The sequence below is a fragment of the Nesoenas mayeri genome, assembly GCF_963082525.1.
Source record: "Nesoenas mayeri genome assembly, chromosome: W".
Taxonomy (NCBI): domain Eukaryota; kingdom Metazoa; phylum Chordata; class Aves; order Columbiformes; family Columbidae; genus Nesoenas; species Nesoenas mayeri.
In genome coordinates this window covers 14,257,572-14,273,162 of record NC_137553.1, presented here as the reverse complement: position 1 = coordinate 14,273,162, position 15,591 = coordinate 14,257,572, and the positions used below count along the sequence as shown (strand labels likewise).

Below are 15,591 nucleotides of genomic sequence, written 5' to 3'. Positions count from 1 at the left end.
AGCAAAACAGCGCTGGGTGCGCAGGGAGCCTGCGCTCCACCAACACGCACACTAAGATCTCCAAACTGGCCCTTTTTATTGTCCTTGAGTTCTGGATTTTGGTTAGTTTCAGCCTATTTTTGTTTCTCCGGTATTACTTGTTCTTTCCTTTGCAGTCTTCAGGAGGCCTTCTTGCGGTTGGTCATTCTGGAGGAAGTTCCTCTTTTTTCCTCCGTGTCTTCTTCTTACCTTGTTACCTTCTAGTTTCACAATAGTCTTACAGTTGGTTTAAAGCAAGCCAGGTTTACAATTAGCCACACAGTTTGCTCAAACCTTAGCCGTTATTTCCTTTGTCCTAGCTCCATGCCTTATTTGGTTAAGAGGGGGTCTTATTAGCAATCGCAATGTCTTTTGTAACTTTCGTAATGTCCTTTTTGTAACTTTCCATGCAAGTAGAATAGCTGCGCTCTTTTAGCGCAAATCAAAATTACATTTTTCACACTAGTCTGAAGCTATCAGGCAGGAACAGGCACTGGTGGAGCTGGACCCACAGCAGAGGGATGCACCCCTGTCGAGGGTTAAGATTGCGGGGTGACAATAAAACCCTGGCAGATGTATTGTTAACCCCCTCTTCCCCCCACTTTCCCCTTTTGCCCCTCCCTCTCCCCCCTTCCACTCAGGAGAGGCGATTGGGAGGAAAAAAAGAAGGACAGAGAGAAGAGAGTTGAAAAAATTAAAGATGTTTTACTAATGCTACTAATAAGAATAGAGAAAATAATACAAAATATACAAAACCAATCTTGAAAGTCTCAGCAACTGCAGAGCCAGCACCCAAAGTCCTGGATTAGACTCCACAGCCACCCAGAGCTGGATTCAGTCTCTCACTAGGCCTCAGTTCACAGGGACGACTAGCAAGGTCCTCTCCTAATGTCGGCCATAGGGAAAAGGAAAAAGGGACGAGATCCTCGTGATCTCCCATTTTATATGAAGTATTCACGTGAATGGAATGTTATACACAGTTGGTCAGTTGTTCCTCGTCGCCCCTCTCGCGAGATGTCCATCCATGCTTATCAATAAGTTTGCATTCCATTGCTAGGTTTTACCAAAACATGTGTCTGGTTCTCCAGGAAAATGCAGTTAATATGAAGGCTTTAGCTGACAGGCAAAATTCACTGAAAGAGAAACTTGTTTTTAACAAAACCAGGACAACCCCTTACTGACCAGTAGACGGCATCAGCCTCTGTGCCCTGGGCAGAGCTCTAAAGCAAGCAACACAGGGCTGCTTGCACAGCCTAGCCCTGCCCTCCATCTTTCTGGGACTTCTTCCTCTTCTTTGTGCAATGTGTTGGAAAAACATAGCCATGGCTTAGTAGGGCTGGAGAAAGAGCTGAACATTGGCAGAGGCACAGCTTCCTTGCTGGCTGGCCCCTACCCAGCTCCCCTCCAGATCTGATGTAGCTGGAACGGTCCCTAACCCATGGCTGCCTCCCACCTTTCCTGGCAGCTCCAGCACAGCCACAGCCAAGCCCTGGGAAGCTCCACTGAAGCCAAGAGAAATGGGCCATACCTGGGGTGGGGGGGATGGGGACTTGCAGGTCTCTAGTTCTCAGCAGCCTCCACCCCAAAGTGGTAAAAGCAGAGATGGAGAGGGCAGGAGCAAGACCTTCAGGCAACTGGGGTCTGCAACTGCGAGCCACCCCCTGTGGTCACACCAGCTCGAACCACTGCCACCAGCAGTGCATTGTAGTTTAGCCACAGCCCCCCCCCCCAGCCAGCAACTAGAACCACGTGCTGCTCACTCACCCCTCCCCCACCCCCGGTGGGATGTGAAGGGAGAATCAGGAGACAAAAGGCAAAATTCGTGGGTTGGGATAAGAACAGTTTAACGGAACAGTGGAAAAAAAAAATAGTGAAAGCGAGGGACACACAGAGCAATCTCTCACTGTATGGTAATACCAATGTACAGCCCGTTTCCGTGCAATGATTCACCTGAGCAGTGATCAAAAACTCTCAGCCACAGCTCACGCCCAAACCTCTCCCCCTCCCTGTCCCGGAGAGCAGCTAGTGCTCACAACACAATAGCGCCGAACCGCATGGTCCAGAGAGAACCGAAGTGCCCCAGACCACCTGGCTCCCTGGCAGTGAGAAAGGGAGCCTCCTCCCTGGCCAGTCCCCAGTTCTAAAACTGAGCATGACCTTATATAGTAACGAATACCCTTTTGGTTAGTTTTGGGTCAGCTGTCCTGGCTGTGTGTCCCCCTAGCTTCCTGAGGAAATTAACCCTATCTCAGCCAATGCAGCACACTGTGGCACACCCCCCCACACACTCATCTATGGTACTTCTTTTTTTGGTATAAAAGCCCACTGCAGACTTCTCAGCCCTGAGCCTGACGGCAGTTTCTCTCTTCCAGCCCTGTAGCACAGCATCAGGGCTGATGCCTACCTGAAAACTCACCTCTGAGGGCAGGAGAGAGCAATGATCCACTGGCATGGCCCCCTGAAACTGCCTCCCCAAGCTGGGCTGGCACCAGTTGCCAGGTTGCATCTCCTCCCAAACCCAATGCCACCCTCTGTATGACACTGTCTTCTCCCGTTCTCCTCCTGCCCTGGATGCTGTCAGCCCCCTTGGGTTCCCCAGCACCACTGGCTGCTCCCAACTCACCATCCCTGCCCATCCCCTCCCATGCTGGGATGTCAGCTCACTGAAGTTACCACAGTCCAGCGTGGGGGTCCATGGCTCCCAAGGCAGCAAGGCTGGGCCAAGAGAGAGACAAAGCAGCACCATAGCAGTCAGCCCTGGCCCAGAGTCTGGCAGCACTTTGCAATACCATTTCCTCCACCCTGCAGTGAGGAAGCAGCACAGGTTTCCCCCTACCCTGGCATAGGAGAAAGCACATCTTCTGCAGCAGGGGGAGAAACAATGGGTTTCTTTGGACTCAGACCTCTGGCAGTCCAAGGTAGCATCCTTCCCAAGCAAGCTAACTGGGGCTCCACTCACAGCAGGTCCAGCAAAGCCAAATTCAAAGCCAAGTCCCCCAAAACCGAACTGTTCTCTGGGGGCTCTCAAAGGGGTGGCAGAGCAAGCCAGCCCCAGCCACACTGCTCAGCTGACTGCTGCAGCAAGACCCCAGCGCCTGCCCCTCCAGGGCTGGCCAGGGTCCACCAGTCCAGGAGAAAAGATATTGCAGAGAAGGCAAGGGCTGCTCTTGCCACCAGGATGGAGGGGAAGGCAGGGGTGGCTGGGGACAGGAACATCCCATGGAGCCTCAAGATTCCAGCTGAGGGTTGGCATCGCTCTGTAGACCTGCGGGAAGCAAGAGGGGAGGGAGGCAGTTTTCACCACACTCTTTACCCCATCCACTTCCCCCAGGAGAGACAACAACCCAAACCCCAGCATCTCCTCTAGTTTGGCAGCCAAGGGGATGATGCCCTTGCTCCATCCCTGGGGCATCCTCTTCCCACCCCAGCGCTGGTCCTAGTATCCAGAAGAAACTGCAGAGTCCCTTGTCCCCATTATGGAGCAGGACTTACAGAGCAGGAAGCGCCACAGGTTCTGGGCAGAGCCCCCTGAGAGCAGATAAGCCCAAGTGGCAGCAGTGGCCATCAGCAAGTAGGAAGGCATCAGGCTGCCTGTGTACAGGGGGTTGTAAAAAGTCTGGGGAGAGAGGTGGGAGAGGGAAAGGGTGAGCAAGGAGGAGAGGGCAGTGCCAAGATGGGTGGCAGTGTCACCACCTCAATAAGTGGAACAGGACACGGAACACCAGCTTTGGCATTCAGTTTGCAGAGGAACTGTCCCATGCAGGAATAGTTGCAGAACCCCAAAACCCAACTGCTTTGCTAGTGCCAAAGGCTGTTGCCCCCTCAGCACAGGGACCAGCATGCACCACAGCCATCCCCAAATACAGGTCCCTGCACAGAGCTCTACTCCTGGCTACTCACCGATCCTGAAATAGCAAGGTGCATGACAACAACAGCTGCGATCTCCTGCCAGCGCTGATGCTCACAGCCACGGAAGAAGAGGATCCCCCAGAAGGTGCGAAGAAAAATCAGCACCATGGTCATAAAGGCTGCAGAAAGCAGCAGAGGGATGTTACCAGCCAGCCAATTGCCCTGGCCCAGCCCGCAGGCTCAGGGAGGAATGGAGAGGAGCCAAGGCAGAGGAGTAGGGTCACTGCTGGGTCAGACTGGGAAGTGCTAGGAGGGATGGGAGAGAGGAGCAGGAAGGGTTGCAGGACAGAGAGAAGGGTTTGGCACAGAAAGATGTGACAGGGGACCACAAAGGGTTCAGATGAGTATGGGGAGTGGCAGCAAGGTGCAGCATGGAGGGGAGACCACAGGGAGCTGAGCCCCAGCCCCCCCAGGTCTGCCACCTCTGTGGTGGGGCAGAGATGTGAGCGAAGGGGGCTATTCCCTCATCTGAGGTCAGGAAGTAGAGCTGTGAGTCCCCATGGATGCCTATGGTACCAGGCCCTAACGCATCTGCCAGGAGATTGATCATGGAGAAGGCACTGCTCATGAGCCCGAAGCCCATGCCAGCCACTGCCGGGACAGGGATGCTGTCAAACACAGCCACCCAGGGCCACCCCAGGTACCTCCCAGCCCCTCGGGGGACCCAGCCAGCTTCAAGGTGAGAAACCTCTCTTTCCCCCTGGCACTGTGCCTAGCCCTGCCTGGCTGCCCTGCACAGCACTCACCATATGCCATTTGCTGGATGGAAATGGGGGAGCAGCCGTCCTCGCTGAGGGACACCAGCCCCTCGATGGCCTTCCTGCAGAGGGAAAGCTGGAGGCCAGCACAGCCTGGTTGCCTCCCAGGGCATGGTGCAGCACCAGGACAGAGGAGGTGGGAGCTGGGGTCTCACTCTGCACCATCCTACCATCCTGGTAACCTCCCCATCACTGAAACACAACACCTGCAGTGGACAGCATCCGCAGGACCACCCTGAACCACTGGACAAACCATACATGTGAAAACCATGCAAAGCCACATGGAAAGATTTCCACAGAGGAACGCGAGTGCAGGCCAGCCCTAAAGAGCAGGAGTGGGGTGAGCGGGACATCGGGTGCAAAGTGAGCAGCACTCCTACACAGAAAACAGCCTCAGCACTGGCATGGGAGGCGCATGCCAGGAGGGTCTATCTGATCTTGGCAGTAATTCTCTTAGAAGATGGTGGGAAAAAAATTGAGAAGGTGCGGGGAAGAGCTCAAAGAACTAGAAAAATTATTTGGGGGGAAAAACTGAGAGAGCTGAGCTTCATAAGTTTTATCAGCTAGAGGTGTGGCAGGTAAGGAGGATGACAGACAGCTCTGCAGCCCCAGGAGGTCAGCTGTGCTTGCAGACAGAGATCCGCAGGGCAATGAAACCCAGTGGTTTGTGTTAGAGGCTGCTCCGTGGAGCTCTGCTACCCTCTGCCTGCCCACCTCGAGCAACGCTCTGCCACAGGGAAAGGTGTAAGCCTATGTATCTGCTCCCCCCCAGCCTTCCCCAAGCCCCTCACCCCACACCAGCACCCAGCCAGCTGGGAAGGTGAGGACTGCTGGGGGGGCAATGAGGGATACTGACTCCAATATCGCCTCCTCTTGTCTGCCTGCCCAGGCCAATGCAGTATCCACCCACTCACCCATCCAAAAGCAGTACAGGGTGCAGCACGTGCTCACCCAGCAGGTGGCACAAGCCCACTCACTCTGGGCCGGCAGCACCAGGGAGGCCAGGAGCTGCAGAGGCTGCATCTAGACTTTGCCAGGGCTGGGAACCATGCGACACTCTGCAGAGCACTGAAACCACTTTCAGGCTGTCCCCACTGACACAAAGCCACTCCTAAGAAAGGAACAAGACTTGCCAGGAGACGAGGGCAGATCCCTAACCCTTCCCCATCCTCCATGCAGCAAAGCAAGTAGGGCTGCTCTGCCCTGCCATCCAAGGCCCGCTTGAGGTCAACGTACCAACACAAGTACTACTTGTGAACTCCCAGCAAGGACCAAAGTGGCTTGGTGCCACGTTTTGCATCCTCCCCGCCTAGGAGCCCCCAGCCAAAATCTGGATCTGCCATAGCTGGGAGGATGGAAAGACCATTCAGCAGCGCTGGAGCAGGGTGGGAGATGCCCTTACCTGAGGAGCTTGTAGTAGAGAAAGCGGAAGGCCTCCTGCAGCAGCACAGAGAACATCACCCCAAATATCAAGAGCCCCTTCTGCAATGGCTCATCCCAGGGATCGCTGGCTTTAACTGTGATAAACCAGATAAGGGAGGAAAACAGCAGCGACACCAGCCAGAAGAAGGCTCTGCAAGAGAGAGAGCGCCTGCTGGCACCAGGATTGTGTTGGTATTGGCAATGGCAGCAGTGCCTCAGCCTTGCCCACTCTTCTATAAGTACCAGTGCTGTTCTGGCACCAGTGCTGGGCAGGTGGTGCCTGTACCGGTACCACTGTAGTGCCTGCACTCCTCCTCTGCTGGTAACTAGAACTGGCACCAGTGCCCCTGCCAAGCTCACACCAGTACTAATACCAGTGCCAGGCTCATATTCATGTCAGTACCTGTACCATACCCTACTGATCTCATGGCAATACTGGTACCACTGCCCCTGTTGTGCACATGTTAGTACCACTACTGACCCCATGCCATTACCAATACCAGTGTCCCTCTCCATCATGCCCATGCCATGTGGTAACCACAATGGTACCAGTATAATACCAGTACTGGAGCCCCTATTGTGAAAAGAATGGCACCACTATAAGTACTGGTACCGGTGCCCCTCTCGTGCCCACAACAGCACCAGTCTCCCGTTGCGTGTCTGTCCATACCAGTACCGATACCAGTACCAGCACCCCCTCCACGCCCACACCAGTACCCACGGTGGCACCAGTGTCCCTCCCGCACCAGTACCGGCACCGGTGCCGGACTGACCCAGCGATAAGGATAATGATGCGGAGCGGGTCACGGGCAATGGTGAAGAGGAAGAGGCCGAGCGCCGGCCCGAAGGCGATGAAGGTGCATCCGAAGAAGATGGGGAGCGTCATGTCAGCAGGGCCCCGGACGCGGGACCGGGGACAGAACTCAGCGATTCGACTCGACTCGACTCGACTCGACTCGGCTCGGCTCGGCTCGGCTCGGCTCGGCTCAGCTCGGCTCGGCTCGGCCCCACGTCTCCGTCTCCCTTTCCCTCCCCCTCCTTTCCGGGGCCGCCTGACGTCACACGCCGCCTGCGCGCCGCCGCTGCCGGAAGGGCCGCGCTGGGCGGGGTTTGAGCCGGAGTGGGACGAGGCTAGAGTCTCTAATGGGGGGGGCACGGTCTGCACTGGGGAGGAGTTGGGTCTGTTGTGCAGAGGGGCATAGCCTGAACCCCGGGGCTCGGGCCTGTCATGAGGGGTCACAGTTTGCACTGGGGGGCTCAGGCCCGTCACAGGGAGATGAACCTGGACCTGTCATGGGAGGACATGGCCTGCACCAGTTGGGGACCAGGTCCTAAGCCTATCACAGGGGACATGGCCTGCATTGGGGGGACCTGATCCTGTCATGAGGGAGCAGGGCCTGCACCATTTGGGGACCTGGTCCTGTCACGGGGGGTCATGGCTTGCACTGATGGTAAGGACTTGGTCCTGTCACCAGGGGGCACAGTCTGTACCAGGGGCTCAGGTCTGTCACGGCGGGCAGAAGGCCTGCACTAGGAGAACATGGCCTGCACCCAGAGAAGCTTGGCCCTGTCGCTGGTGCCCTCACAGGAACCACCCAGTGAAGGGTCCCCTGCACTACTCCCCAGGACTTGGGCCAGCTGGTGGTGCCCAGGCTTGGGCAAGGTATGCTGACTGTCCCTAAGAGTCCCTAGCTCCCTGTTGTTAGCAAACGAGACACATAACCACGGACGTAGTTATATGCGGTGCTTTTATTTCAGCGCTGGGAAACCAGGGGTTCGCACCCAAAGCTGGCTTCGACCACCGATTCGAACTCCACTACATTTATACAATTTGGTTACATACATATTCATTAGGGTTACAACATATGTATTGCATATTCATCAGATTACATAACTATTTCACAAGATCAGTTGCAACACCTTGGAACTACTCTAAGCATGCACAGTGTCCTCTGGTGGTCATTCAGGGGGTCTTCAGGATGAAGTGAGGAGTCTTCTTCACTCGTGAACTTTTCACCTTTTGTCACTGCACATGCGCACTATTCCTATACTCATTATAAAATCATGTAAAATACTCAGGTTTCTTAGATGCGCATCCTCAGCACATTCTATCCGTTCAAGATAAGAAAAGGACTTACTGAAAACTAACAGAATTAATTTTCAGTTCTCTACTCTCAAACTAAGAGATAAAAACTTGTATACCACCTGTGAAATTTCAAGATAAGGTGAGAATCTTGGATACAGTTTACAAAAGCAAAATACAGCTAACTATAACACTAACACCGAACTCCCAACAGAACAGAACTCCTTGAAATAAATAACTTACGCTTTTTCTATGGATAAACGTTTAATCCAATTCCTTAATTGTATTCCTTAAACACGTGTTCATTAGAGCATAAGCAAAACAGCGCTGGGTGTGCGGGGAATTCACACCGCCCAACATGCACACCTTTAAACAATAAGAAGTGTGCTTAAATACAGTAAGGTATTACATATTCATAATGACCCCAGGAACGCCTATACATATTCATAACCTTTCCCCGCTTCTGATTAAAATGAGTCTCAGATAATCATTTCCATAGACCCTCCCCTGTTGCGCCTGCGCAGTGCCACTTGGTGAATTTGAGGAGGGGTCTTTGGGGGTCTTTGGATGAAGGCTCCTTCAGCTTCGTCACAGTGAACTTTTTACCTTTGGCTCATTAGGAGGAACTGGCTGGAATCCAAGCTACCAAACCGACTGCAACCAGACTGGTGCCTCCTTTTTGCTGTAAATCTTGGCTATCTTGTCTCCTCAAGGTTGCAGCTGGTGCTGTAAAACTTCTTATCTTGGCATTTAATGAAGTCCTGCTTTTTTTTTAGCACAATTAGTTACATACAGCTCTAAACTAGATATTAATTATGTGGTTTAAAATGTTAGCTTGTTAGTAGGCCCTTATTATATAGTTGCTTAACCCTTAAAATGTTAGTTCGCTCTATCAATATAACTTCATAAACAAGTTTCATAACTTTTTACATAGAACTTAACCACCTTTCTGTTTTCCAAGTTCAGAGTCCGTGCCTCATTTGGTTATACCTGTAAACATTAAACATCTTAGCACGAATCACAACTGCATTTTTCACATCCTGAATGGAAAAAACTGAACTAATAAACCAGAAAATCCAAATGGAACTAATCAGCCAAAAAAGCCAATTCTAATTATATACCAAGCATGATGCTAAGGGTAGGGAATATTTTGTTGATCAATCTGGATGTCAGTCTAGGTGCTGTCCTGCCTGTGGCCCCTGCCTACTAATTTGCACCTGCAGCTGGAAAGCCAAGAAAGACCTTGGTTTCCTTAGCAACAGCCAAAATATCACTGAGTTCTTACATTCCTTTCATACCAAATCCCAAACACTGGAAAGCTACTGGAAGAAAATATTAACTCTGTTCCAGGGAAGAAGCAGCATTAACTCATTATTCTAGTAGTAAATATAAACAAAAGACTGTGCTAGTTAAAAAAGAGAAAATATTCTAACTGCATGAAAAAAATTAACTCAGTTTCAGTTGAACCATCACAACTGGTCTGTGAGAAATGCAGTTGTGATTCATGCTGATGTTTACAGATATAACCAAATAAGGCATGGGCTCTTAAGGAAATGAAAAGATAGTTAAGTTTTATGTAAAAAGTTGTGGGACTTGTTCTGTACCATATGCACATGTGTATAGGAAAGGTGGGGGGGGAGTGACATGAAGGAGAAGGTGACCTTCCCCGAGATTGCCGCCAGGAGGGAAGGGGGGGGAGCCGGCTAGAAAAGACCCCTCAGTAACAACCTGGAGTCTGCACGCGAGGGGGCTGGCACTGAGGAAGAAGGAACTTCACCCACCAATCAGAGAGAGAGAAGACCCTAGTGACAACCAACCACGGACTCATAGTGCGAGAAGGACTAGCCGAAGAAATAAAAGGGGTTGGTCAGAAACTTAAGGTGTGCGTGTTGGCAGAGCAGAGACTCCCCGCACAACCAGCGCTGTTTGCTTGCCTCAATTCACCTATTAAATAAACCAGACTCTTGTTTGGCAAATTATCGGAGTCTTGGTCATTTATCACATGGTTAAAACCAGGAGGCTGGGCAGCTAATATGAAAAAACACTGGGTGTGAAAGGGCTCTTTGTCCCAGCAGGAAGGCAAGGGCACACAGAGGCTTGACACAGGGGACTCATCCTGATAGAAGTGCAGGGCAGGCTTATTTGCAGTGGAGGGCACTGCTCACTGGGACAGGCTCTTGCAGAAGAGGTGGTTTTGCACTCTTGTTCCTTTTGCAGCCAGACAAACTGGAAGGTGCTTTGACCAAACAACAGAAAAGCTCAGCTCATGTGCTGTGGAAAAGCAAGGAGGACCCAAGGAGGAGCCCCAGCCCTTGTGCAGAGCCCTATCTGCTGGCCATGACAGCTGTGCATTGTCCTTCCTCTCCAGCATGTCCCAGGGAGGGAGGCTGTGGCTCCCAGCAGGTCCTGCACCCCAGGAAGACAACCAGAAAATGAGTACCCCATGCGAGGGGAGCCCTTTTCCCTGTAGGAGGTCTTGGAGCCACAAACCAGAGGTGCTGGGCTGGGGGGAGGGCAGTAGGCCAGCAGCACCTGGGCAGGAAAGAAATGCACTCACCACCCTCCTTTTCTAAGCTGAGAGGTGCAGCAAATAAAGAAAAGCAGATAACAAAAGCTATCCCTGCCAGCTGCTCACTGGGGCTATGGCCCAGCTCAGCAAGGAGTCAGCATGAATTATGTTTTCTGGCAGCATGAGGCTGTGCCCAAAGCGGTTTGGGGGGGTATAGGAGCCAAAGGCTCTAAAGGTGGACGGATCGGTCTGTGCTGTATTCTCCGGCAGTAGGTCATGGCATCCTGGGTCAAGCCAGGCCTGGACTGCTTCCTGATATTGAGTTTGCTGAAAGATTATAAGGCTTGCCAGAGTCCTGAGGGTCTTAGGTGGGCTTCTGGACATTGGTTGTCTCCAGATATTGTAACTGAGCAAATAAGGGACTTGGCAAAAGAAAGCAGATTTGAGATTTCTGCTGTTTTGGAAGCAGCATTGATAGCTGCCCCGAAAGACAAGCAAACTGAGCAAGAGATCATTAAATCACTGTAGACAGATTTACAAGCAGAATGGTTTGAACTTCAGCAAGCGGAGAGAGAATTAGCTGATAACAAATGAATCACAGAAAAACTTGCAGAACAGACTGCAAGATGCCTTTTAGTACTAGCTTTTTTTCTTTGTGGGTATCTTTTTGAATGTGTTGCAGTTTCGCAAGTCTTTGCCTGTTGTATGGTATAGTAAGATCACAAATTGACCCAAAATGTACATTTTGTGACGATGAGCAATTTGGCTCTTGGCTATGTGAATGTGGTGATGGGGTTTTGTGTGTGATAGCCATTGCTTTTGTTTCTGGCATGCTGGCTTTGTTCTGGCATCTGGACTTGCACGGCTCTGTGATAGGCTGTGTCTCATCTCGGTGTGCTGGATTTGGCTCTTTTGTATGTGCACCGGATGGGGGGGTCCTGGTTTGGGGATGGCAGTTGTGGCGCCCCAGATGAGACACTGATAAAAGCCTTGCCCGGTCCAGCTTGCTGCGGCGGGGGTGGTGGGTGCCCATGGGGCTCCAGCGCGCACTGACCTGTTTTGTCAGGGAGACCCAGCAGCACCTCTACCTGGCTGAGCAGTAAGCAATTCAAAGGTGCAATGCTAAAATTGAGATATTGTCTTGAAGAAGTGTAACTGCGATCTGTTCGCATATTTGAACTTGGTATTTGTTTTGCGTGTCTGAGCTCAGTATTTTAGTTAGTATATTTAGATTTGGTACCAAAAGAATTTGTTTGGGGAGATAATTACAAAATGAGAACCGGTTCCATTACTGAAGTACCACCTTGCTCCCCCTTAAGATGCATCTGTACACATGAGAGTAAATTAGTGGGGGAAGTGATTTGAATGTGAAATTCTGAGTTAGCTGTATTGCAGTTAGTGTTGTTCTGTGGATAGACTGATTTGGATCTAAAATTAATGTAAGGGATTGATGCTTAATATGCTGTTTATTGACATCTGTAAGAAATTACAAAAGGTAGGAGCTGAGGGATGTAACTATTGCTCAGCTAATTGAAACTGCATATAAAGTTTATAGTCGCAGGAATTAAATGAAAAGAGAAAAAGTGCAAGAGGAGCCCAAGCCTGTGCCCGGCAGCTTCCCTTTGATAAGCTGCGGTGAGAAGAAAAAAAAAAAAAAAAAAAAGAGAAAAGCTGAGTGCCTTCTAAAGTGGTGAAAAAAGGGGGGGAGAGCGGCGGCGGCTGGAGCTGTAGCTTCTCTCCTCCGGGTTCACCGGCCGCGGGGGATGAAGCGGGAGGGGGGCAGTCGCCACCTGGCCCTGCTGGGCTGCTTGGTTGTGTGTAACGCGTACAGAGTACACGGATTTCCCCTTAGATATACATCTTCTGACCCAGGTTCAGAAGTAGGAATTCGGCCAGTAATAGAGAAATTCCTGCAAATAGGGTTATTAAAGGAGTGTGAGTCCAATTACAACACCCCTATGTTGCCTGTCCGCAAGCCAGATAGGTTATATTGGGTGGTTCAGGACTTATGAGCTATAAACAAAATAGCTGAGGACTTCTACCCAGTGGTAGCAGACCCACACACCCTTCTGAGAGTATTAACACCTAATTTGACTTGGTTTATTGTTTTAGATTTAAAAGATGCTTTCTTTTGTCTCCCTCTCCATGAAGCTAGCCAGACAATATTTGCATTTGAATGAGAGAACCCTAAAAATAAATGTAAATCCCAGCTCACATGGACGGTGTTGCCACAAAGATTCAAGAATAGCCTGACAATATTTGGAAATCAGCTTGCTAAAGATTTTGAATCCTGGGAAGCCTCGTCTGATGAGAGACACATGCTACAATATGTGGATGACATTTTAATCGCTACTAGAACCAAGGAGACATGCGTGACCTGGACCCTATGGACCAGAAACACCTGCAATGGAATAAGGAAGCCACACGAGCCTTTAAGGAACTTAAAAAGGCTTTGATGTCAGCCCCTGCTCTAGGACTCCAAGATGTGAATAAACCATTTTTCCTATTCTTTCACGAGAAACAGGGAATAGCCTTGGGTATATTGATCTTGGCCCATATCGATGAGCAGGGGCCTATTTCTCCGAACAGTTAGACGCAACTGCAAAGGGGTGGCCTGGATGCCTGCGAGCAGTTGCTGCAGTGGTACTGAATATACAGGAGGCCTGGAGATTTACCATGGGTCAGAAAATGACTGTTCTAGTATCCCACACAGTGTCTAACAAGATGGTGTAGAAATTATCGTCACTAACATTGTCAACCCAGCTTCTTTCCTCAGTGGTAACTTTGGAGAACCAGTTCATCATGACTGCCTGGAGACCATCGAAGCAACATAATCCTATTGACCAGATCTAAAAGACATTCTTATTGAAAACTCTGAAAACTGGTTTATGGACGGAAGCAGCTAACCGTGAGGGTTGTGCATGTGCACAGAGCAATTTGGAAAGAAAAGGGACTTTTGAACTCTCAAGGCAAACACATCAAATGTGCAGAGGAGATGTTGAAACTACCGGAAGCAGTTCAACTTCCTAAGAAAATGGCAATCATGCATAATAGGGCACACCAGAAAGTGAGCTCGGAATCAGAAAAGGCTGGCGGACAGAGAGGCAAAATAAACGGCTAAGCAAAAGGTAAAAACAGAAAGTGCTCTAGTCCTTGGCGGGCAGGTCTCTTTAAAAGGTAAGCCAGAGTATACTAAAGAGAATAGAAACTCATCACAGATTCAGAGGAATCATATAAAAGGAAGGGTGGGTTCACACCCCTCAGGGAAAACTTATTGTCCCCTTTCATGTAGTTTGGCCTTTAGTAAGGGAAGAACATAAGAAAGGATTTTGGGGAATAGAACCACTATGCAAACATTTGATTAGGGAAACAGGAGCCAGAAATTTGTATATCACTGTAAAACAGGTGACAGCAGTGTGATCTTTGCCTCCAGACTAATCCCAAAAATATGCCCAAGCTAGAAATGGGTCAAATGGGGAAGGGGAATGGGCCTGGACCACAATGGCAAATTGAGTTTTCAGAACTCCCAGGAAGAGGGGGGTACCGATATTTGTTGGTATTAACTGATACTTTTTCAGGTTGGCCAGAAGCATTCCCTACCAGGACAGCAAAAGTTTAGGAGATGACTAGAACACTGATACATGAAATAACACCAAGGTTTGGAGTTCCAGCTGTTATATCCTCTGATAGAGGGCCACACTTTATTTATGTGTATGTGAAGTCTTTTGCATGTTCATAAAATACAACCTGGGGATAAAGTACTAATTAAAACCTGGAAAGAAGATACTCTAACTCCACGATGGGAGGGGCCTTTTCTTGTTTTGTTAACTACAGAAACAGTGGTTCAGACTGCAGAGAAAGGATGGACACACGCCTCTTGAGTTAAAGGACCCCTGACGGAAGAAAGAACCTGGAAAGTAACTCAAGGACCGGGGGAATTGAAATTGAAATTAACACGGGATCGGTGATGTAACTACTATCAGTATTGTTCATATGAATGTCCAGTATAAATGAAAATCAGAATGTTTTAATAGTTAAGCATGTTGAACTAAGTTGTATATGTAATTCTCTTATCTGTATTTGATGTTTAGGTTGTAATGAACTGTGGTATAAGCATATCCACGAAGGGAAATTACCAACAGGATTGTGTAATAAGCATTTAAGAATAGAAGATAAGGAAACCAAAGCTAGGTTGAGAATTCTAATAATCACTGGAGGAATACAAAAAGAATAGTGAAGAATGATGGGAGGTATTTACTAAAGGGGTGTATGGGAATTTAGAGAGTCCACCAGTGATAGGAAGAATAGAGTGTAAAAAGAGAAATCAAATTTTGTGTTGTCCTGTTGCTCCTGGGAAGTGAAGGCTAAGAGTTTGGAATACGATAAAAAGTCATCACCTAACGGCAAAAATAGGAAAGACGGGGACACTACCCTTGCTGCCGAGAAGATGATGAACTCGGCTGCCAGCTGCAACCTGGTAGGCCAGAGAGGCAGAGGATGTAGAAACCTGGACCTGATCCTCTTGCTAGGAGTGGTGACTTATTGTTCCCAACTTATCCTGGCCAATCCCTGTACCAAGTGCTATGAGCGCGTGAGAATAGGACAACTGACACAATATGTTCTCAATTATCACACTCATGTTAATTCTGGATGTTACGATAGAACAAAATTGGAAAAATGTGAAATCCAAGGGCAGAAGTTATGGGTGGCAACTAATCTAGGGAAAGGTGGACTCGGTGTAGGCTCTGTCTCCTGCCCTAGGGGAGAACAGAGTATCTGTTTTTCACAAACTGGTATGTGGGGCTATTCAGATGGAGGGCGAGTGCAAGATCAGTATAAGGAGGAGTTAGTTAAGAGTGCTACTCAGGAACTGAAAAGAAGGCAAGAGAAAC

General features: G+C 49.7%; 1 protein-coding gene across 1 annotated transcript; it reads right to left on the bottom strand.

Annotated features, from left to right (window-relative positions):
* Window positions 1–3,245: 3,245 nt before the first annotated feature.
* Window positions 3,246–6,993, bottom strand: LOC308051479 (gamma-secretase subunit Aph-1b-like; the record flags this gene model as incomplete). The annotated part of the gene is made up of 7 exons (XM_080361917.1): window positions 3,246–3,283; window positions 3,511–3,634; window positions 3,919–4,046; window positions 4,396–4,518; window positions 4,674–4,747; window positions 6,088–6,258; window positions 6,881–6,993. 7 exons carry the CDS (start codon window positions 6,991–6,993, stop codon window positions 3,246–3,248), a joined length of 771 nt encoding a protein of 256 aa, XP_080218043.1.
* Between the last annotated feature and the right edge of the window lie 8,598 nt (window positions 6,994–15,591).